The following is a 24,464-nucleotide window of genomic DNA, read 5'->3' on the forward strand; positions in this document are numbered from 1 at the left end:
GGAGCGGGACTGGGACCTCAGACTCACGAGTCATCCACGAAGCAGGGGTAAGGCATCTGCTGGAGGTAGATTCCAACTGGAACCTCAGCCTGGGCCTGACTCCTTGTGATCCCCTGTTCAACCATGTCCTGCAGATAGGCAAACCCGCCCCAGATGTATCGGAAGTCTTCCACAGGATCAGCTCTGGGGCCAGAATCCCAGTATCTAAGAAGAAACCGGAGAGAGGGACAAAGGATGGGAATGGGAATGGACAGCTCACTCATTGGTCATAAGCAGGAGGGGACTCCGTATTCACTCTCCTGAAACTTTCCCCTGAACCTTTCCACACTATCTGATTCTATTTTCCAGTTCACAGGTTAAATCCCAATTACGAACATTAGCCACAGCACGATTTGTAATTGCTTTCATTCGAGTACTCTAATTTGAGCTTTACAAAATATCTCACTTCCTCTGATTTAACTTAATTTAATTGATTTACAGACTGAGTCCAGTCTCAATCCCCTACTCTGTACCAAATGTAATTTCCCAGGGACTTTGGTGAAACCTCATTTGCAGAATTTCTATGTGAAGATAACTCAGTACCTAGAGGTTTTCATCTCAAATTGCACAAAGGCCAGCCAGGGACAAGCTCTGAGTTGAGGGGGTAAAGACAGGGTAGCTGAACTCTCCTGGTCCCACCAACTAGCAGGATCTACTGTCTAGCTTAGTTCTTTGATACCAAAGTGCTTCTGTGCCTTTCTGAGTAACCTTTCTGCCCCTGAAGGAGACGGGTGGCCAGAGCCCATAGGAGCCCCCTTTCCTTGCCTCATACATCACTGGGGATGCCCAGGTCCTTCTGAGATCTCCTGAAACATCACCTGTCTTTGATCTTATTGGTTTTCTCCACCACATCTATGTCCATTCGGATCTTGTACTTCACATGGGGTGGTAGGGAGCTGGTCCAGGGATACATGTCAGGAAATACCACACCAGCCCAGAACCTGTTTTCCTCCAGCAGAGACAGGGCTCGTTGGGTGAGCTGAAATTCATCATCGTAGCTTTCAAACTTATCCAGGATCAAGCACTGTGGATAATCACAAAGGTTGAGAGAGTTTGAGGTGCACCACCTGCAAAGACTCAACTGCAAAAAAATGGCAGAGGATCAGGGATGCTGCCCCAGGGGATGGGTCAAAAGCAAGGAGACCTATAAACTTACTGTTTGCTTAACTCCGGGGTCTGGTGTCAAGTTTTCAGTGTGTCTAGATTTGGGGGTGAAAGGGGGGCTTAGGAACGCTGACTTGCTCTCATCCCTGCAGATTTAGTGAGGACCGCACTATCGGGCTGTCGAAGTATGCAAGTCGTCAAAATGACAAAAATACTCCCAGCTCTCACTCCCCAGCATGGGGAGTCAAGGGAGTGGGGTCACATCAGATACAAGCTGCTTTGAAGATCAGAAAGCCTGCTAATAAAAGAGTTTTAAAGAGAGAGAGAAACAGTCCCAGCGGTAAACCTTCCTGCCTCTCTGCAAACACACAAGGATGGCCAGCTGAGGCAAGAACAAGGAGGAAGAAAGAAAATAACAGAAAGCCAAAGTGATTTCATCAGGGAAATCATTCCCAGTTACAATTTTATGACAGGTAATGAGGATGGAGGAGGAATTTCCTAACATGTCTTTTTTTTTTCTCCCCCAGAAGAGAAAAAAATCATTACCCAGAAAAGAGCAAAACTAAGAATTTCTTTTAATTTGAATATTGGGAATTGTCCACTTTTACAGATTTGTTAAAGTGTTGTATTGTACTTGGATGTGTTTTATCCTTAACCTCCTGTTTCTATAACACACTGGGGCTATTGTGCCATGTTTCTTTCTTAGAATGTAACTCACAAGAGGTCAGCTGGCCTTGTCTTGATTAATCTGTTCATGGAATACTTACTGAGAGCCTGCAATGTGCCAGAGCCTGCTTGGCTCCAGGGGTTACAAGGAGGAAAGATAAAATCTCTTACTAAAAGAAACTCCAGACCTAATGAGGGAGAGGGTTGGAGTAAACCAACAATCAGAATGCAGAATGATCAGGTTCTGGTGAAAGCAAGTCTAGGGTAGTCTAGCAGCCCAGTGGAGGGGTGGGGGGGGGGGGAGTCCCAGAGGGCTGCCTGGAGGAAGAGACTCCTGAGCAGGATGAGAATCAGCAGGAATTAGCCAAGGGAAGAAAGCAAGGGAAAGGTCAGCTCAGGCACAGGGAATAGCTCGCAGGGTTTCTGGAGACCTGCAAGAGTAGAATAGTGGTTCCCTTCCTTGGCTGTGCTTTAGAACCATCACGGAGTTTTAAAAGGACAACTGTACTCAAGTCCCACCCCAAACAATGAAATCAGATTCTCAAGAGGCAGGGCCAAGGCATCAGCATTTTGTCAAACACTCCCCAGCTTGTGCCAATGTACAGAGAAGAACGTAGGTGAGAGGTAAGAGATGTGTACTAAGAAGGCAGGTGGGGACCAGGTCAGTTGCCCTGCTGGGTTTGCAGGGTGACCAGCCAACTGAGAGGTTTCACGGGATGCAGGGCTTTCTATGCTAAAATCAGGAGTTTCCTGGCAAACCCTAAAAAGCCACAAGAAACCACTGTAGGGTTTTAAGCAGAGGCATGACATATGAGATCAGACCGTGTTTCTGAAAGATCACTGGTGGTGGGAAGGGGGAGCACGAAGCCTGGTTAGAAGGCTGTTGATGTAACACAGGCTTAAAGGAACATATTAACTCTCCCACAGAGCCTGTGAGTTACCTGGAATCCTCATTTTATTGAAGAGGAGATCTACCAGAGGTCACGCAGCTAGACGGTGGCAGAGCCTGCATTCTCTCCCCATTTTTCAACCTTAGGCCCAGACTTCCTCCCACACCAGGAGCCACAGGCAAAGCCTGATCCACAGGCTCTCCATGTGCTCATGACTGTCTTGCAAAGTAAGAGAGCACAACCATTACTTATCTATTTTAAAATAATCTATCTCTCTCTCCTTTTAAATCAGTTTGTCGAGTTTAGGACCGCATATATAGTTTTAGTATTGACAAATAGAGTGAACCTGAAATTAAATTTCTAAAATAATCATGAAAGTTCTTGGGGAGATGTAAATTCTCTGCAGTTTCTTTTAGCTGTGACAAACACACACACACACACACACACACACACACACACACACACACACACACACACACAGTATTCTACCAATTCCCTCATAGCATCACAGGGCCCTTGGACAGACGGAGTCATAGAGAGGTCTTACAGTCTGATGTGCTTGCTTACTGATGAGGAAACTGGCATCCTAGGGCCTTGCTCCAGGTCAATATAGGTCAGAAGCAGAATATGAATCCATGTTTTCAAGTGTCAGGCCTGAAGGGTACTGCTGTTCCTTCACATTGCTCTAAGAGTAAGCCATGCTCCAACTACAAAGTCGGAGCAACAGAATTCCTAAACAAGATCTCTTGCCCCTGTCCAGTAGGTCAGCACTGTCCAGCAGAACTTTCTACAATGATGGAAACGTTCTATTTCTGCCCTATCCAACATGGTAGCCAGTAAACCACATATGGCTACTGAATACTTGAAATGTAGCTAGTGCATCTGAGGCACTGATTTTTTCACTTTATTTAAATTTAAATAGCAACATGTGGTTACTGCACAGCTCTAGAGACAGTAAGTTCCCGGAGGTCAGGGGCCATGTCTTATTCATTAGGTCTCTGGAACAGTATTTCCTCATGAAAGGGACTCAATAAGTGTCTACTGAATTGAATTAATTCAAATTTAGAAGTCCCAAAAGCTGCAAGAAATATAACTTTACTACTGTGTGTTTTGAACATAATACTGTGCACCCGAAATCAGATGATAAACTAGGGGAAATCAGTGAAAGGTGAATTTTTGATATAATGTTAATAAGAGTATAACTCTCAGTGAAGCAAAAAAGCTAATAAAAACAAACACATTTTAATAACGTGACTTTCCGAGCAATCTAGCCCATTCTCTTTGAACTCTCCTTTCATGTCTTAAAGGGAAATCTATACTGGAATAAGCACTGATGTTTTCAGTGATATCGTTGAGTCCTGCAATGACGTGAGCTCCATCCTGGCTCTTTTATCAGGCAGCTGATTCACAGTCATGTTTCCTGTTGCATCCCCCTTGACTGGTACCCTGATACTCTCTGGAAAAACAAAACCAAAAGGTTCTCAAACACTCATTTTTACCCTGAAACATTAGACCCACTTTCAGAGTTGAATTATCATCTTTGGAAAGATGGTACAGGGTAGTGTTTGAATGCCATCCCCACTCTGCTGTTTCCTAACTGTGTGGCCTCTCTTTCCCTATCTGCGAACTGGAGATACGCCTACCTCATAGGTGTGTTCTAAAGATCACATGAACTTGTTTGGGAAGGGCCAGCCAGTGCTGCCTGGTAAGAATAAAAGTTGATGCTTACTGCAGGCTCACAATATGACCAAAACTGGTCCAAGGGCTTTGCTTATATTAACCCCTTGAATCATCACAACCACTTTACGATTATCACTCCAAGCTCTCTTAAGAGGCATGATGAGCAAACTTCCTCTGGAGAGAGCCTGTGTTTTAACCACGTAGGATACTAAACTATTTCACAAGGAATGAGGACTTGATGAATACCATTTTTATTACTGTTTTTGCAAAATATCTTGAAAATCAAAAGAGTCTAGTGGCTTTTAAGCCCCTGCCAGATTACCTTTCATTTATGACAGCTGTTTGTCTGGGGAAGAAGGCAGTTATTTTTTAAAAACAATATGGCTGGGAACATAACCCATCCCAAGCTGATCTATAGCAACTCATCTAGTTAGAACAATGCAACGGACAGAAGCCAAAGCTCTGTGTCCACCTGGGCAATGGAGGGTGGCAGTGGGGTGGGTCCTAAGCCACTGGTGTTCACTAGCTTGCTCACTGGCCCTTAGGTGAAAGTCAGACAACTCTACCAGAGGAAGGTCTTATGAAGCTAATCCAGAACATCTTCCTGAGGTCAAGGCAGAGCAATTGCAGATGTGGACATGAGTCAGAAGTCCCTGGGTCATCCACTGAGGTATGACTCATGATGTACCCTTGCATTCTCATGGGGAGGCCACCTGCCTAACAGCAAATGACCTCGTTCCCTTTTGGTACTTGTTCTGGTCCCTGAAGTTAAGATCTTGGCTAACGAGCATGTATACTGATGAGAGTGTGTACATGAGTGTGTTTGCGAGACAATGATGAATGACTAAACCCTTAACCAAGGCTTCAGATTTTGACATATCTGGTGTGGTCTGATTAGCTTGTAAGTTAACACATCGTAGGTTCTAATGAGACTGACGCCAAAGAGTCTGTTTATAAAAGCTATTTGGTTCTACACAGAGAGAAACTGTGTGACCATGGATGTTAGGGAAGAATACTGTAGGTAGGTAAGTAATGGCTAGTATAAGAGGCTCAGCATAAAAATAGCACCAGTACTGGGAAAAAAATTCAAAGGGCATCTTCACTGATTAAAAATTCATTGTCTCATGCTTCAGAGGCCCATTCTGGGCAAATTTTGCAAGCAGAATTCAGAATATCAAAGAGGATTGTTATAATGCCCTGGGATAGCCAAGGGCAGTAAAGCAAGAGAAGAGGTTTCCTTGTTTCCTTCCGTTCCCAACTACTGTGGCCAAAATCTGGGTGGCAGGACCACTGCCATTTGAAGCCCACACATATCCTACAATTCCTTGTTTGTTGTTTTGCTGATACTCACCAGGAACCAGAGTGCACCCTGGCGGAAGAGGTGTGGCTCTCTCCAGGGCAGGCAGCTGTGTTTAAGACCTCTGGAGAATGCAGTCACTTGTTTACACAGCTAAATCAAACACTACCTTGGGAGAAGAAGCTACAGTAGCAGCAGGCTTCCTTCTTCAACTGTGACCTCTCCAGCTCTAATTCAAATACATTAAGTAATAGATAAATTATCTATTAAGTGGGAAAGGATGTCCAGTGGAGGCAAAGAGAGAAAGTATCTCTTTTTCTGCTTGAACCTGATAATCAAAGGGGATTGGTACTCTGTGCGGACACAGTACTTTGACTAATACACCCGGGACATGTGAGGGATGAGTCTTCAGGGATAAGAAAAGCACTACACCCTGAGAGACACGGCCTCTACAATCCTGCCTCTTACAAATTTGACTTCCACACTCAGGCTGAGAACAAAGTGGCTGATGAATGCCAAATGAGGTCTCAAGTGGTCCCGCTCGTGGACCTGGAGACACGTGGGGTTCCTTCTGGAAAATGCCAATGGTTGTGGGCAAACATCCCAGAATGAATTTCCTGGCATATCTAGACCATAACACTCAAGATTTGTTTCCCAACACGTGGAAAAAGCCACTGGATAAAATAGTTTGGGGCTGTTTGAGTTGGTTGAGTTGGTGAGGTAGAGGCCAAAGGCGTTGCCATACATTTTATCTAACACACCGGGCACCATGAACAGACATCTGAAATGTTCAACCACAGAGAGTGAGGAAATGCACCACGACAGGAAAACAAAGGGATAGGAAATGCACAGCTGTTAAAAAATGTCCGTTTCTAAAATAAATAAACACAATAATGAAACAAATAAAAAGGTCAGGTAGGAGCATGAAGACTCACACTAGGAAAAAGCCACCAGGTGACGTTTCCTGTGTAGTTAGGTCCAGGGAAAGACAGAATAGCCTGGCTGACAACCACAGGGGATTTTAGCTCTCAAAGCTTTCTTGTTTAACCATTCCAACAACTTTGGGAGGTGAGTGTTACCATACTAAAAATATTTCATAATCAGCAGAGCTGGGCACTGACCATTGAAAGGGTCTGCCAGTCACAAACACCCAGTCTAGCCACACTGGAGAACGCTGCCCTGGCTGTGGCTCCACTTATCATCCTCATTTTTCAGGCAGGGGAACAGCGATATTGCCCGAAATCACAGAGCTGGTACATTATAGCAAGACTGGGGTTTCAGAAAGATCTCACTGGAGGCAGTCTGGGAGCTGAACAGAAGCAGTGAGAGACCAGAGGCCCACAGACCAGCTAGGAGAGATGGTACAGGCCGTAGTAAACAGAGGCCATACATGGAGAGGGTGAGGAAGGGGGATTTAGGAGATAATCTGGAAGATATCTGACAGTCCTTGGAGGATTTGTGACATTTTGACTTTGGATTTGTGTAACTTGTTTCTCCTCCATTAGACTGAATTCTAGCAACTTCTTGAGATACCACTACTAAGGCCTTATTTAATGACAAGCTTATCTCTCTCAATAGAATGTGAGCTTCTAGGGGTCAGGGATTAATTGTATTTGTTCAGAGGTAGGTACTTCAATTCATGAGAATATACGAATGACTGAATGAGCTCAAATCTGTTTGGTTTCCTACTCTAAACCTAGTTATTTCCAAACAGAAAAGAATGAATCACAATAGTGTCTGTTATTCTGAATATAACAAAATAATTGCTGTCCCTATCCAACTCATTATGTAATTTATCCAAACAATACTGACTGAACCCCCTACTAATATGCCCCTTGTGGTACAAGAAAGAACTTCCTCTTCAGAGCCAGACAGGTCTGGATTAGAATTCTGGATCCACCTCTTATCTGCTGTGGTATGTTAGGCAAGTCAGTTTTTAATTCTATAAAATGATAACAATTACGCCTGCTGGGCAGGTAGTTAGGAGCGTTGCATGAGATGACATGTAAGAGTGCCCAACATAGTGGCTGGCTCACAGCAGGCTCAAACACAAGTTCCTTTCTTCTACCTACGACTCGAGCCGACCCCCACTCCTCCCCAAACTGTGTTCTCCTTCCTCAGCCCAGTTCTATGTTTCTGAGAGACCGATGAGCCATAAAATAAGGTCATTGCCCATGAGTTGCTTATGATCCAGTTCATGGCTCTTAAAATAATATTGCTCTAATGGTGTAGACTTTTGTACCCTTCTGACCTTTCCCCTGACTTCTCCCTAGCCTCCCACTGCACATTTGGAGACAATGAATCAACAGAAGAAAGCACTAGGACAGATATTATGCAAATCCCTATACATCTGACTAAAGTAAATTACATGATCAGTAGCTTTACCTCCCTAATCCTATTTTTATTTAGGCTAGCCTGAAAAATACGCTCCCTGAGCACATTCTGGTTGGGTGGTGGTGGCATGTGGCCAGGACCATGGAAGGTACAGAGGAAAGGTGGTCCAAAAAAATCCCCCTACTCATAATTCATCAACAAGATAATCACCATGTAGATAATAAAAGAGTTATGCACATATATTGAGTGTGTTGACAGCAGAGGTAAAAGCAGTTAATGAATACATGTTTTTTCAAGACTTAGGGAAAGGAAGTTGTACCTGGTTAAAGTACAATTTTATGCCTTGATCAGAGGTATTTTCATATTAAAGTTTGGCTGAATTCAGCTTTCTGATGCTAAACTCAAGACCTGAAATTCAAATATACTATGAAATTCAAATACACTGTGAATTCTAAATAGTATTCCATCTGTGCCAGGCCTAACCCTTCGCTAAACAAGGAAATCAAAGGGGAGGGGTGTGGATATTTGTTTTAACTAAAGGATTATCAGAGGAATTTTTCTAATTGTGCTTTTCTCAGAAGAAAAATATATGTGAATAGACATATAAATTATGAATGTAAGAGTATACACATACCAGTTTAAGATATTTACCTACATGAAGACTCATTTGCCCTCAGCCTCCTTAGATTTGGAGAAGAAGGTGATCAGAAGGCCTGTAGAGATGACTCTTGCCACGTGTTAGAGACGTGATGCTCCCAAAATGTCACCTTCATCCCTTTCCCTGGTTGACTGCCCACCTTCTGACCAGGAAGTCTGTCTTTTATTCTTGGTTTTTTTTTTTCCCTGCTAAGGGCAGGGGATCAGGGGGAAGACTAAACATGGTTATGGGATGAATAAGGTTATAGAAGCCCTTTATTGAGGAGATGCTGCAAGGACAAAAAGAGTTCTGGAAAGTTCCCTCTATGCCTACTTTCTGGAGGATTTTTAGCCACAGCAATCAGAGAAGAAAAGGAAATAAAAGGAATCCAAATGGGAAAAGAAGAAGTAAAGGTGTCACTGTTTGCAGATGACATGATACTATACATAGAGAATCCTAAAGATGCTACCAGAAAACTACTAGAGCTAATCAATGAATTTGGTAAAGTAGCAGGATACAAAGTTAATGCACAGAAATCTCTGGCATTCCTATACACTAATGATGAAAAATCTGAAAGTGAAACCAAGAAAACACTCCCATTTACCATTGCAACAAAAAGAATAAAATATCTAGGAATAAACCTACCTAATGAGACAAAAGACCTGTATGCAGAAAATTATAAGACACTGATGAAAGAAATTAAAGATGATACAGATAGATGGAGAGATATACCATGTTCTTGGACTAGAAGAATCAACATTGTGAAAATGACTCTACTACCCAAAGCAGTCTACAGATTCAATGCAATCCCTATCAAACTACCACTGACATTTTTCACAGAACTAGAAAAAAATTTTTCACAATTTGTATGGAAACACAAAAGATCCCAAATAGCCAAAGCAATCTTGAGAAAGAAAAACGGAGTTGGAGGAATCAGGCTCCCAGACTTCACACTATACTACAAAGCTACAGTGATCAAGACAGTATGGTACTGGTACAAAAACAGAAATATAGATCAGTGGAACAGCATAGAAAGCCCAGAGATAAACCCACGCACATATGGTCACCCACCTTATTTTTTGATAAAGGAGGCAAGAATATACAATGGAGAAAAGACAGCCTCGTCAATAAGTGGTGCTGGGAAAACTGGACAGCTACATGTAAAAGAATGAAATTAGAACACTCCCTAACACCATACATAAAAATAAACTCAAAATGGATTAAAGACCCAAATGTAAGGCCAGAAACTATCAAACTCTTAGAGGAAAACATAGGCAGAACACTTTATGACATAAATCACAGCAAGATCCTTTTTGACCCACCTCCTAGAGAAATGGAAAGAAAAACAAAAATAAACAAATGGGACCTAATGAAACTTCAAAGCTTTTGCACAGCAAAGGAAACCATAAACAAGATGAAAAGACAACCCTCAGAATGGGAGAAAATATTTGCAAATGAAGCAACTGACAAAGGATTCATCTCCAAAATTTACAAGCAGCTCATGCAGCTCAATAACAAAAAAACAAACAACCCAATCCAAAAATGGGCAGAAGACCTAAATAGACATTTCTCCAAAGAAGATATACAGACTGCCAACAAACACATGAAAGAATGCTCAACATCATTAATCATTAGAGAAATGCAAATCAAAACTACAATGAGATATGATCTCACACTGGTCAGAATGGCCATCATCAAAAAAACCTAGAAACAATAAATGCTGGAGAGGGTGTGGAGAAAAGGGAACACTCTAGCACTGCTGGTGGGAATGTTAATTGGTATAGCCACTATGGAGAACAGTATGGAGGTTCCTTAAAAAACTACAAATAGAACTACCATATGACCCAGAAATCCCACTACCGGGCATATACCCTGAGAAAACCATAATTCAAAAAGAGTCATGTACCAAAATGTTCATTGCAGCTCTATTTACAATAGCCTGGAGTTGGAAACAACCTAAGTGTCCATCATCGGATGAATGGATAAAGAAGATGTGGCACATATATACAATGGAATATTACTCAGCCATAAAAAGAAACGAAATCGAGTTATTTGTAGTGAGGTGGATGGACCTAGAGTCTGTCATACAGAGTGAAGTAAGTCAGAAAGAGAAAGACAAATACCGTATGCTAACACATATATATGGAATCTAAGGAAAAAAAAATGTCATGAAGAACCTAGGGGTAGGACAGGAATAAGGACACAGATCTACTAGAGAATGGACTTGAGGATATGGGGAGGGGGAAGGGTAAGCGGTGACAAAGTGAGAGAGTGGCATGGACATATATACACTACCAAACGTGAAATAGATAGCTATTGGGAAGTAGCCGCATAGCACAGGGAGATCAGCTCGGTGCTTTGTGACCACCTAGAGGGGTGGGATAGGGAGGGTGGGAGGGAAGGAGACGCAAGAGGGAAGAGATATGGGAACATATGTATATGTATAACTGGTTCACTTTGTTATAAAGCAGAAACTAACACACCATTGTAAAGCAATTATACTCCAATTAAGATGTTAAAAAAAAAAAAAAAAGGAGTTCTGGAGCCACTGAACCACTGTCCACAGAAGGGCCAGAATGGCCCCAGAGACATCCTCCTGGGCCTTCAGGGATGGACTAAAAGTCCTGATTGTAAACCAATTCACAAGGTTAATATGAAGAGTGGCTTCACATCCTGGTTAACGCTTACACAAAGTGAGTCTGAGAAAAAGCTTCGTTCCTCACGTGGTCTGTGGTTTAAGGCTGGACATCCTTGTGGTTCACAGCAAGAGCTGCCATGCATCAAATGGCTCTACTATGTGCCCAGCCCTCTCCAATCTCATCCTCACAGCTGCCTGGAAAGAGGGGCACTAACAGCCCCACCTAAGAGATGGGGAATCGGGGGCAGAGAATTTATACACAGGTTTAACTAGTCACGGCACAAAGGTATTGAGTGCCCTTCACACTTCACTCACTTTATCTTTAACAACAACTCTGTGAGGTCTGTTGTGCTATCTGGATTTTACAGATAAGAAAATTGAGCCTTAGCAGGTAAAGTGTCTTTCCCAGAGTGATGTAGCTCATGGGCAGAGATCCAGGCCCATTTATCCTCACTGGCAGGTGAGAAGGTTCCCCAAGCAGTGGCCTAACATGGCATACAATGACCAAGCAAGGCAGCTCGGGAGGAATGGGACACTCTCCAGGATACTCAGTGGAATTTCCAGTAACTAAGGCCCCACCCCGAGCAGAAAGAAAGAGGACTTAGCCCTTCTATTAGGTGAAGAGAAAACTTACTGAATCACTCCCCTTTCCTGTAATGACAAAAGGCTTAAAAGTTTGCTCTTAGTTCTTGGACCTTCTGTTGTTCAATACCACATGTGAGTGCAGCACTGACCTGAACTGACATAATTTACATTTTAGAGTATTTTTGCTGAATTTTCCTGAAATGATTTTTTTCGTTTTTGGAATAGGCAGGGAAGTAGGCATCAAGGCTGGCCCAGAAGTTCTCAAAGCTCTTTAATGAAAGTCATATTACTGAAAAGGAGAGGCTCAGTCAAGCCTTGAACAGCCTATGAAGGAACATGCTTGCTGCCCTGTCCTGGAGAAGCCCTTAGAGCCATCCCGAAGAGGTTTTCATGCCCCGTCTGCTACTGAGTAGTCCTCAGGATGAGAGCTGGGGAGTTTCCAAAGCTCCTCGAGACTTCCCAAAACACAAGCACAAAAGCAGAAAATTCCAGGACCAGTTGTAATGACTGGATTCTACCTCACCGCTTTTCAGACACACCCCCAAGCCCCCCTCCCCCGCCTTCTCCTTTCAGTTTATTCCCCATCACTTTCCTCCTTCTTCCTGCTCCCCTGCTCCCCAGGGCAGGAAGATCAGAAACCTCAGCATAATTACCCGCTGGGTTTCTGCCACCATCAAAACCCCTCTTAGCAACCCCTGGGGCAGGCCATTGACCCGTGGCAGTCTTGGCCTTTGCTTAGGAGCATTTCGCTGGGCTAATGGGATTGCAAGGCCCCAGGGAAGTGTTGGTGGCTTATGTGAGATGCGATTAGCAGTTTTGTAATCCCTAGAGGAGCACCAGGAGTGGCTCAGTGGCTGGGCCTGATTTCACTAATTCCACTCTCCTCCTCCCAAACAGTATTTTTTGTTTGTTTGAATTTTACTAAAAAGTTAATATTTATTAAGTGCTTACTAAATGCCAGGCACTGTCTTAAGTGCTTTGCATGAATTAACTCAGTTAATTCTCATAGCAAGCCTATTAGGTAAGTATTATTAATATCCCCACTTTACAGATGCAGAAACTGAGGCACAACTAGCAGGGATTTGAACCCAGGTGGTCTGGCTCCAGAGACTGAATTCTTAACCATTTAATATATACTAAGTATCTGTTGGGTGCTTGGTGCTACATTAAGCACAAGCTACATGGAAAAAATGATCCTTCAAGAAAACAAGCCCTTTACATCACCGTGCAAATGTCAAGTCAAACCTAAGACAAGAAGTATTCTTTATACTGATACGTAGTACCTCACAAAAATATTGTGAGACCCTCTGAACTCTATTCTGCAAGAATAAAGGAAGAGAGTGCCTCCATCTGCACCTCATCTAAAAAATCCTGCCTATATTATAAGCACAGTGGTGGATGGTGGTGGGCATGGCCAGGGATGGGGACTTAGCTGGTAGAGGCACCGTGAGACGAAGACGATGTCAACTGAGTAATCGTACAAGGGGACTCCAAGCTCCCACCAATCTAACAGGTTTGTAAAAATACAGACTACCAGGCCTCTTCCCTGGGAATTCTGAGTCAGTTGATCTGGGTTTGTGTCCAGAAATCTGTTTTGTAAAAAGCACCCATGGTCATTCTTGTCTTCAGACAAGTTGGGAATCACTTTGTAATGACCTGAACTTTGGTCGTGCTGCTGCCACACCTGACCCCTTCTGAAAGGCCACCTAGAGAGCCTGTGCTGATATTTCTACGGTTCTGGAGAGGGAGCATCACACACTCTGGGGAAATTCTGGTGGCACCAAGGGCAGCAGGGAGTCTTTAAGAGCACTGTGGTGACAGCAGGTGCCAGGCTTTTTCTCACGAGTTAGTTATCCTCAGGACCAAGGAGTCTAGGGAAAGGGGCGTGCTCTTGGGGGCCACTGGCTTAATTCCCTCTCCTATTGCCCAGAGCATCTTCTACCTGCTAATGGCTCTATATGACATGAGGCCCAATGGTAGATGTGATAAGCCCTCAGGTGGAGATGTTCCCTGGAAGTATGAGGTCAAGAATTCAAAAATAACTAGGATGGGCTCCTTGACTCTGATAACTCCAGCCTGCTGATCTGCCAGAGATGGACATGTTAACCGCTAACGTGAGTCTAACTTGAATACGGTTTGAAAGAGATGTAAAGAGGGGGCCAGGGATGCACAGAGGAGTGAATGACTAAACCTATGTCGAAGCAGAAGTGACATTTGAGAGCTAAGTCTCAAAAAGTGAATGAAGAGAAGCTCAGTAGATGGAGAAGGAAAAGTCCTTTCAGACTTCTCTGCCTTGTGTTTCTTCTTTCGGGGAAATACCCCCCCCCCCCCCACTTCATAGTAATCATGCACAGTCCATGAGACTCAGATGAAGCTAACTGCGCTTGCCTTACCTCGTGGTGGTAGACAATCCGCTGAGGGACTGGGGACAGGTAGAGTGGCCAGGCCAATTTGAGAACTCTCTAGGAGTATTATGAATGCTACGGGAAAGCCACTCTCTCTTTCTGTGTAGTTTTTGGGGTAAAGATGACCACTGAGGGCTGTGAGCAGCTGACACACTACCAAATGGAAAGGGTCTGGCTGAGATCAAAGTTGGGCCAAGGCAAGCAGAAAGGTAAGATGGAAGGACACAGTGTCCTAGGTCCCCTGAACTTCCGGGTTATGTCAACCAGTAAATTCTCTTTTTCACTTAAGCAAAAAGGCTCTCATAAATAGGCAGAGAAACAGCCATTTGCAAAGGATGAAATCATGAGAAGCTGGGGTGTCCCTGAGGGTGGTGGGAGGAGCTGTGGAGCAGAGCTGAAGATGTATGAGTGAGCAGAGGCTGGGAAGGTGGGCTGGAGCAGGTTTGGAAGGGACCTGTGTTCCCTGAGGATGAGTCATTAAGATTTTAAGAGTGGCAGTGATGCCAGCAGATGTGTGTTTGGAATGTAACTCTGGTGTCAGCGTGGAGAAGCGCCTGAACCAACAGAGACTGGACCCTGGCGTCCAGGGAGGGAGCCTTTAGAACAGGCTAGTGGATAGATGACAAGGCCTCTGGGGCTCAGAGAGCCTGGCAAGCAAGAGGAGGAGTGGAGAAGTACCTAGAGATGAGGAGCCAAAGCTCAGTGACTGGACGCAACAGAGGCAGTGGAGGGGTCAGGACAGCAGGCTCCGAATTCAGACACGCCAGATCTGCATCCTGTCTGTTCTACCTAATAGCTGTGAGATGGGATCTTATTTAACCTCCTTAAGCCTCAGCTTCTGCACCTGTAAAGTGGGAATGATGATAGCATACACTCGATGGAGCTATCAGAGGATTGAATGAACTAAGGTACGTAAAAGCGCTTAGCACGGTGCTTGGCAAAACGTTACACAGTAAATGAGAGCTGTTGTGTGGAAGGTGATTTAAGGTTGACCCTTAAAGCTCTAGCTTGAGAATTTGGAAAAATGCAGAGGACCGCGATCAGGATGGGAAATGCTGAAGGAGGATAGGTTTCATGGGTAGTGAGAATACAAATTTGTTTTGGACACGTTGAGGCTGATGTGCCTGTATAACCCGGGGGTGGGAGTGTCCAGCAAGCAAGGGGACCTCGGAACTTGAGGTTTGGTGAACACTACCAATGGACAGCCACTGAAGCAATGGCAGACAGGAGATGGCTGAGGACAGACACGACACTGTATGAGCTACAAGGCAGAAGGACTAGCCAAGGAGGAGTCAGGGAGCTGTTAGGAGGCAGAAGATGTGAAGAGGGAACTATTTAATTGTGGATAAGCTGTTAGAGAACAGGATCCATCTCTGGGGGCTGTGGGAATTCTTGTTTCTTCAGTGGGGAAAATGAGATTTGAAACCCAAGACCACTTGACTTGCTAAGGGATCTCTGGCTCCACCTACAGGGCTGTCCTGGAGGGGCCCAATGTGGCCCTCAAATGGCTTGCTGCCCTTACCTCCAGGTATTGATTAGCCAGGCGTAGTGTGCGATCAGTGATGTTAAATATATCCCTCCAGTCGAAGTTGTCCATGTCATCAGCCTGGCCCTCTCGTGGGCCCCTATAGAGGAAGTTCAGTACGGCTTCGGCAGTAATACCTTCTTCACCAAGCTGCCTATTCCAAGAGGCTTTTACTGTTGGGTTCTCCAGGGTGTCCTTGGGAAGAAGCAATATAGTTACAGCATTTAGAATTCCACAGGGCTTCCCTGGTGGCGCAGTGGTTGAGGGTCCGCCTGCCGATGCAGGGGACATGGGTTCGTGCCCCGGTGCGGGAGGATCCCGCATGCCACGGAGTGGCTGGGCCCATGAGCCATGGCCGCTGAGCCTGCGCGTCCGGAGACTGTGCTCCGTAACGGGAGAGGCCACAGCAGTGAGAGGCCCGCGTACCGCAAGAAAAAAAAAAAAAAGAATTCCACAGGATCTTTGGTCTTGTTTTTAGGCCATTTCTAATTTTTAACAAATCGGATAGACTTTAAGGCTCCCTAAAAATCTAGTGGGTTTTCTTCCATCATAAGGCATATCTATCTATATCCCATTTCCCCCCAATACATAGGTCTCTACAACAGAGGGGAGACGTGTATGTGGGGACGGGGCAGAGGGGCAGGGAAATGGTATATAGGAAGCTTTCTTTTTCTTAAGGATTTTCTTTGGTTCCCTCTTAATTATCCCCGCTATGCAGGACTCTTATCTCCTGGTTTTGTGAAACTGAAAATGAGACCAGAGAGACACACTCAACCACCTTTTGCAGTTACAGAGCTGGCCCCTTCGGGAGATGCCCCTTTGAATGTGAGGCCCTCAAGTGAATTCATAACAGGAAGAAACCTCAGGAGGTTACTGGTCTTATGGTGGTTTTCACATTTCCCCAGAGTTTCAGAAAGCTATATCCCACCCAAAGCCGGTGATTCCACATGATGACAGCTTCCAAAACTGGTGCTTATTATATTTTGATCTAACTCCAGGGGTGATTAACCCTCTATTGGGCAAAGGAAACAAATGGAACTTCCCTGGCCTTTCTCCTCCCCCCGCCTCCCGACCTCTAAAACCATCCGTACTCTGATCATGGTCATCTGCATGCTCTTGTCAAAGAAGTACCAGATCTGGGGCCCTACTTCTTCCCAGGCTTTGACCAACTTCCTGAAACGCTCCAGCTCTTCAAATGTCGAGTTGGCCTAAAACCAGACAGAGACAGCAAAAGAATGGAGAGAGAAAAAGTGAGAAAGAATCTTGGTTGTACCTTTCCTGTCACAAACCCTCAATATTTAGGAAAGGCTTTTCAAGGAAGTGTCTTTATTTTCTCAGTTGATTGATATTTCCCAGAACAATCAGCTATTTCCCACCCTCCCAGATTGACAGAATCTTATTTCTTAGTATCTCAGAGGTACTCATAATATTGATGATGTTATTGTCTCAGAACCTCATTAAAGCTGGATTTGGACTCCCTGTGAGCAAATGCTCTTCCTCCCTTCCTCCCTATCTTTGTCGGTTCCGGGTAGCCAGGCTTCAGAGAACTGTGAACTCTTCCCTTAGGGATAGAATTCAGGCAGTGAGGAAGAAAATCTCATTGTAGGCTGCATAGAGAGGGGAGGGCCAGGCAGGGGCATTGGTGCAAAGCCTTCCAATGATGTCTGTGGATGGGGGAGGAACCAAGAGTCCACTTAGCAAAAAGCAAACACGAGGCCCACCACCAGGAGGGCACAGTAAAAACTATAGACACACACACACACACATACCACACACACACCACGCTCATTCACACATACACACACATGCATACACACTCTCATTCTACTGGGTAGCCAGAGGAGAAGGCAGAAGGGACAAGACCAGCTGGGACCTTACGTTCTTCAGTATCCTGCGTATTGCGGGGGAATCCGGAGTAAAGAGGATTTTTCCCATCAGCAAAGGCTTTGCTGCCCTCCAGGCTATTTTGGTTAGAGGGTTTGACTCCAGGCTCTGGATCAATGCATTACAAAAGGTTGCTGTCAGGAGAGAAGGGACAGATTTTATAGAAACTCCCCGTTGCTCACAGCTAAACATAGTCATTAGTGTGTTCAAATCACATGTCTCATTCAACTGTATGCTGGAGGATTTGACAAATAACCTAAATTAATAGGCTGTACCCCACCAATAACAAGCTCATCATTAGTAAGTTAAAATGCCACAGTGCATCTCAATAAAGGCCTCATCAGAGAAACAAAGGATGGGGCTTGCCTTGTGTTTTTTTTTCTGCTTTAGAGGAAGGTTGAGAAGCCTGCTTATGATTATTGCAAGGAACAGAGGCCATTCTCAGATGAAAGGGACCAAGCGGCCAAACAAGGCCTCCCCTTGCAATCTCAGCTTTAGTCTCAATAACTTCCTTTCAATTAGCTGCTTAACTTCTCCGTTGTGTGTGGTTGTCTTAGGGCCCAGCTGCTTTTGGTGTGTGCCTTGCTGCTTCTTTTCAATTTTTAACTAGAGGGCTGCCCAGCTGCATTTCGTCCGCACCCCGCCCTCCTTTACCCCACAGGAGCCAAAAAAAGTAGTGAAAGGTGGGAAAGATAACTTGCCAGCAACTTGCCTTTTGGAAAATAATTCAGTACTACACACACGGATTTTCACTACATTGTGTTTGTAAAAACATCCCACAGCCATGTTTACTCTCCAGAGCCCTTCTGACCCCAGCTCTGCTTGCAACTCTGGGTTGCCTCCTCATTTATCTTTCTCTTCCTCTAGAACGTAACCCTAGTTCAATCAGATCAGTGGGAAATGTCCCCTCCGTTCCCATTCCAAGTGGGTCTCAGTTCTTTCCATGGCTCACTTCCAGAATTCTTTATGAGCACTACCCGCTTCCTACTTGGGGAAATGGACTCTCTGGAAGGAGAAGCCTCTTTGCCCAAGGCCCCTCAACAAGACCAAGGGAAAATCAACCCCAGGATTAATTTCACCTGGAAGTGTTAACCCATCGGCTTAACCAACATCAGAAGCCAATTTATATGCAGGACTTAGAAAACTTACTTGTTCTTTTGTCATAAGAATAGATAGGATCTTTCCTTGTGGAGTCAATCCCCAGGAAGGCTTTATAGTTATTGTCTTCGTACCAGTTGAAGGAGAACACCCGAGAGCCTCCTCCCTCTGGGTAGCCACACAAGAGGTCAGACAGGGTGCCCATCAGCTGTGTGAACGTCTCTGGACCGCCAGTCTGCACGAGTGGCCTGGTCACCCACAGCAAGTCTTGAACACTTGGTCGGTGGATGAACTATGGCAAGGCAAAGGCTTCGGGTTATGCTAAGGTAGTCAGAGTCACAATCCACTGTGAAGTCAAAGCTCCAAAGTTTGGGGAGACCTTTGCATAGGCATTTGATTTCCAGGTTTGAAAGAAAACATATATATGCTTAGCAATCCTTAATCCAGCTGTGAAATAAAATCTACTGCCACCCACTCAGGGCCTAGGAGGAAACGAGGATGAGCCTTAAAGAAAATAAAAGAGTTAACCTCCAAAGTATTTCAATATTATTTCTCTCTTCCAGTCCATTTAGTTTGAATTCCTTGGGAATGTGTCCTTGGGGAAACATAGAGAATATTTCTCTACCAGTCAGTTCTTAGGTTCTGTTATCCCACCAAGATGGAGCTACCGGAAAACTGGGAAATAAAATAGAGGAGTAGCTCTGTCCTAGAAAGGCAAAGCCGGGGCAAATTTCTTTGGCCAAATAGTTTAGAATTTAGCTTTCTATATTTGGAAAATTATCTTCTTATTAGCGTAGCTTTACCAAATGTGAATTCTTCCATTTCCCTGAAATGTGTGGTTTGTGGTTTCTTTTAGTGTGTGTGTGTGTGTGTGTGTGTATGTGTGTGTGTGTGTGTGTGTGTACGTTTTAAGATCTAAGCAAATATAGAACAGATGAAGTCTCCATTCTTGGGAAAACTATTTTTAAATTCTTCACCAAACTAAGAAGAGGCTGGTGGTCATCTCTCCATATTGGTACCAGTGGCACTCAGTGGCCTTGTTTTCTGAAGGTAGATCTAAAATGCTGAGAACTAAGTTGAGGGCTGCCAGAGTTGCCAGGGTCTCAGTTCCCATAATACCATTTGACTTTAAAGGAAAATACAAAATAAAAATCATGCTGCTTTTATTCCCAAAACACACTTGGTTACTTATTCTCAAAGGCACTTGGGGATTTAAAAAACCATTAGGATTCAAACAGGTGAGACTGAAAACAGTCCTCCCACTGCAGTAAGTGATGTTTACCGGTCATCTCCTCTCTGTCCACATGCCAACACTTGCTCTCTGAAACTGCTGAGCGCCATGTAGAATCCACATATTGAGTCATGCCTATAATCACAGTCTAGGCTTCAATAATAAAGATGGAATCTCAAACTGCTTCAACAACAGTAAGTCTTATGACAGTCTTGTAAGGGGTTATTACCATTATTATGTTGCTCATTTAATCAAAGCGCTCCGAGATGAAGGGGTGGCTCCAGAGTCAAATAGTCTAGTATTAGTTAACATAAACTGGGCCATCTGCTTCAACCCAGTCACGAATGCTAGACTTGCTATCTAGACAGACAAGAAACCTTCTGCAACTCCCACATGGAATTAAGAGCTTTAATATGCTTTGGAGATTTTTTTTAAAAATTCTCTATCAACTTCAACCCTATTATACTGATATGAATTTTTAAAATGCTTATGAAGAAAAGAATGTTAAACACAGACTCCCCCTGCAGCAGGTGGCCATCAGTACAATGGGCCCTTCTCTAACTTTCCCTGCACGGCACTCTGCGCAGGCTGAGCTTAGTTTTATGAGGAGAGATTCTAACCACACAGTTTTCCAGGCTGGCAAAGCCCAAGTCAGCTGAGAATACTGGACGGGAAAAAAAGTTTAGGGAAAATTATATTTCCCCTTTTGCCTCTCTTTCATAATCCTCATTACACTTGAAGATAATTGTTCATTTCACATCTCTCTTCCCTGTTGGACTATACATTTCACAAGGCAGTGACCATATCTGTCTCTTCATCATTATGACCCCAGCACCTCTCATCTGTTGAGTGGAGAATCATTTTATATATGGGCAAAGGCTTGGCATTTGATTAAACTGTGCGCATCTTTTACAAAACAACACAAAAAGTCACTATCTTTGTGATGAAATGAGTATGTAATATGTATGTAAGACACTTAGTGCCTGTAAGCACTGTGTAAGTGTATGCGATTACTATTAATGGTATAGATTTATGTGGATTTCAAGAGCATAACAGAATATTGGATCACATCAGAAAGAGTGGAAAGACTTAGATTCAGCTGTCAGTCCACTAATAATAATCTGCTACACCAGACAGAGTGTTATTTCTTTCTAGGTGTGAAATTAGACGAACAGTTCCTTTCTTACTGCCTCCGACCCAGGAGCACAGATAATTAAGGATATGAACAGGTATTTTGAAATTGCTAGATGGAAAGATCAAATGTATTTCTCCTTGAACAGGTCTGAGGTACAATTAACTTATCTGACGTAATAAGTGTGATAAAATGGTGGAAAGATATAATGAAATTATATTACTATCATCAAGCCACTTACTTCTTGAATTCTTGGCGACATATCAGATAATATTCTTCCCCACGATCTCAGATTGATACCTTGAGAACTGCTGTCCAGGAGTTTGGGAAGCTGTAATTTACAGGAAAAAATTTTTTAAAATATAGTATATATATGTAGTTCTACATATATACATGGGTGCTATCTGATCTCCTGTATGCTTGAAAAATATTTCCTCCCTTCTTTTTGATCACAGAACCTCTTCTGAAAGATTGCTTTCAGAAACAAACTTCTTTCGTCTACTCGAGAAAATCAAAGGTTCTTATTCTCAGCCCTGCTGAGCTAGGCAATCACAAATAGTTTCATGGTGACATTAAATACACCAAAGTGATTCTGATTGCTGGTTTAGCAACACCAGACAAGGCTCCTGGAGGAAGGAAGACAGAGCACAGCTGCTGGGGTGTAAAGGAAGGCCACGTGCAGAGGGTGCCCACCTGTTCACCTCGGGCTTCCTTGTCATTGTTGTCCCTTTATGTCCTTTCCAGACAGGTTGTGTCTCTTCCTCTGTTCAGCACCACTCTTATGGAAGATTCGGCTAACTCCAGAACCTTTCTTTTTAAAGCTGCGATTGGCAGCCTTAAAGAGAGAGAAGTTCCCTTGCAATCGATTCTCTAAGTGATGCCAGTGTTCTGGTGACCCCAGGCCCACGCGGTGATGCAGAGCTGTTTGTGCGTTTTCCACCGCGGTGGGGAACGTGGAAGTTCACAAGCTCGCTGGCTCCAAGTCCCAGAGCCTGAGGTGAACACCTTGTTTTCCGGAAATCAAGTGCAAGTCCTGAATGAATAACTTCATTCTTCATAGTTTCAAAAATGATTGAATCACCGAGTCTCTGTTTTTTAGGACTGAATTCTAACTTTTTTTTTTTTTTTTTTTTTGCGTTACACGGGCCTCTCGTTTGTGGCCTCTCCCGTCGCGGAGCACAGGCTCCGGACGCGCAGGCTCAGCGGCCATGGCTCACGGGCCCAGCCGCTCCGCGGCATGTGGGATCTTCCCGGACCGGGTCACGAACCCATGTCCCCTGCATCGGCAGGCAGACTCTCAACCACTGCGCCACCAGGGAAGCCCTGAATTCTAACTTTTAAGATTGTGATTTTCAAACTCAAGTGTGCATCTTGAGTAGGCCTGGAGGGGAATCTTCATTTTAACAAGCTCAACATATAATTCTGATTCATGCATTTATGGACCACAAGCCACAAGCCTTGCCTTTTTATTTGCCAGTGTGGCTCTCCTAAATGATGGGTGTACCGATCCAGCTGTGGCAGAGCAGAGGAGCAGGTGGAGTTAGGCTTTGAGCAGCCCAGCCTCCTATTTCTAGCTGTGGTCCTGCTCCACTCTCTCCTGGCTGTAGGTGCAGGAGCCCTCATATTCTCTCTGACTCTGAACTGAAGAATAAGTGTACGTACACTCTTGGAGCATCAACATTTCAGGCTTACTTTCTAACTGTAATATGAAAGGCTTTGTTACAAATGAGAGCTACAAAGCAGACAGGTGGAGAATTTTCTAGAGGAAGGAGCAGCAAAGCCACCATTGAAATTATACCCCTGAGAAGAGTCTTCTCTCCTTAACCTTAACACTGGGCCTAGGCTTTGGTCTTGCCATGACTACTTTTCAAACTCCTTGAAAATAGCTTCAGTGTATGTTGAGCAAAGCGCTTTAATTGCCGAGAAGAATAGGTAGGAAGGGAGGAAGCCAGCAGGTAAAAATGTGTGCCAATGGCAAGATATCACTCAGTCCTGTTGACTCTCCTTCCTAGCTATATCCAGTAAGATCTGTCACAGATGAAAGGGGATCTAAGATACACATCAATTAAAATGCCATTATGGACCTTATTTTTTTTTTATTTTGATCTGAACAAACCAGCTGTAACGATCAGAGGGAAAGTGAACATAACTGGGTATTTGGTAATATTGAGGAATTAATGTTAATTTTGTTGGGTGTGATCATAGCACTGTGGTTTTGTTAAAACAAATAAGTTTTTAGGTTAGAAATACATAGGGAAATATGTGAGGATGAAATGTTGTCTGTGGTTTGCTTTAAAAGACTTCAGGGAAAAAAAAGAAAAAAAAAAAAGACTTCAGGGAGGTTTAGAGGAAGATGGCGGAAGAGTAGGACGCGAGATCACCTTTCTCCCCACAGATACAACAGAAATACATCTATACGTGGAACAACTCCTACAGAACATCTACTGAATGTTGGCAGAAGACCTCAGACCTCCCAAAAGGCAAGAAACTCCCCACGTACCTGAGTAGGGCAAAAGAAAAAAGAAAAAACAGAGACAAAAGAATAGGGCCGGCACCTGCACCAGTGGGAGGGAGCTGTGAAGGAGGAAAAGGTTCCACACACTAGGAAGCCCCTTCGCGGGCGGAGACTGCGGGAGGCGGAAGGGGGAGCTTCGGTGCCGCGGAGGAGAGCACAGCAACAGGGGTGCGGAGGGCAAAGCGGGGAGATTCCTGCACAGAGGATCAGGGCCGACCGGCACTCACCAGCCCGAGAGGCTTGTCTGCTCACCCGCCGGGGTGGGCGGGGCTGCAAGCTGAGGCTCGGGTTTCGGTCGGAGCGCGCAGGGAGAGGACTGGGGTTGGCGGCGTGAACACAGCTTGCAGGAGGTTAGTGCGCCACGGCTGGCCGGGAGGGATTCCGGGGAAAAGTCTGGACCTACCGAAGATGCAAGAGACTTTTTCTTCCCTCTTTGTTTCCTGGTGCGCGAGGAGAGAGGTTTAAGAGCGCTGCTTAAAGGAGCTCCAGAGACGGGCGCGAGCCGCGGCTAAAAGCACGGACCCCAAAGACGGGCGGGAGACGCTAAGGATGCTGCTGCCGCCACCAAGGGGCCTGTGTGCGAGCACAGGTCACTATCCACACCCCTCTTCGCGGGAGCCTGTGCAGCCCACCACTGCAAGGTTCCCGGGATGCACAGACAACTTCCCCGGGAGAACGCACAGCGGGCCTCAGGCTGGTGCAACGTCACGCTGGCCTCTATCGCCGCAGGCGCGCCCCCCACGCCGTGCCCCTCCCTTCCCCCCGCCCCCCGGCCTGAGTGAGCCAGAGCCCCCGAATCAGCGG

General features: G+C 44.7%; 1 protein-coding gene across 1 annotated transcript in view; it reads right to left on the minus strand.

Moving 5' to 3' along the window:
- Nucleotides 1-24,464, minus strand: part of ABCA4 (ATP binding cassette subfamily A member 4) — a 136,761-nt gene that overhangs the window by 72,451 nt on the left and 39,846 nt on the right. Inside the window, exons 7-13 of the mRNA XM_065872409.1 lie at nucleotides 21,387-21,476; nucleotides 18,834-19,074; nucleotides 17,679-17,818; nucleotides 16,892-17,008; nucleotides 15,798-15,995; nucleotides 858-1,063; nucleotides 28-204 (exon numbers count right to left, since the gene is read on the minus strand). Coding sequence (XP_065728481.1) covers nucleotides 28-204; nucleotides 858-1,063; nucleotides 15,798-15,995; nucleotides 16,892-17,008; nucleotides 17,679-17,818; nucleotides 18,834-19,074; nucleotides 21,387-21,476 — 1,169 coding nt within the window. The remainder of the gene's footprint in view (nucleotides 1-27; nucleotides 205-857; nucleotides 1,064-15,797; nucleotides 15,996-16,891; nucleotides 17,009-17,678; nucleotides 17,819-18,833; nucleotides 19,075-21,386; nucleotides 21,477-24,464) is intronic.

This window comes from Phocoena phocoena, chromosome 1 (genome assembly GCF_963924675.1).
Source record: "Phocoena phocoena chromosome 1, mPhoPho1.1, whole genome shotgun sequence".
In the NCBI taxonomy this organism is placed as follows: domain Eukaryota; kingdom Metazoa; phylum Chordata; class Mammalia; order Artiodactyla; family Phocoenidae; genus Phocoena; species Phocoena phocoena.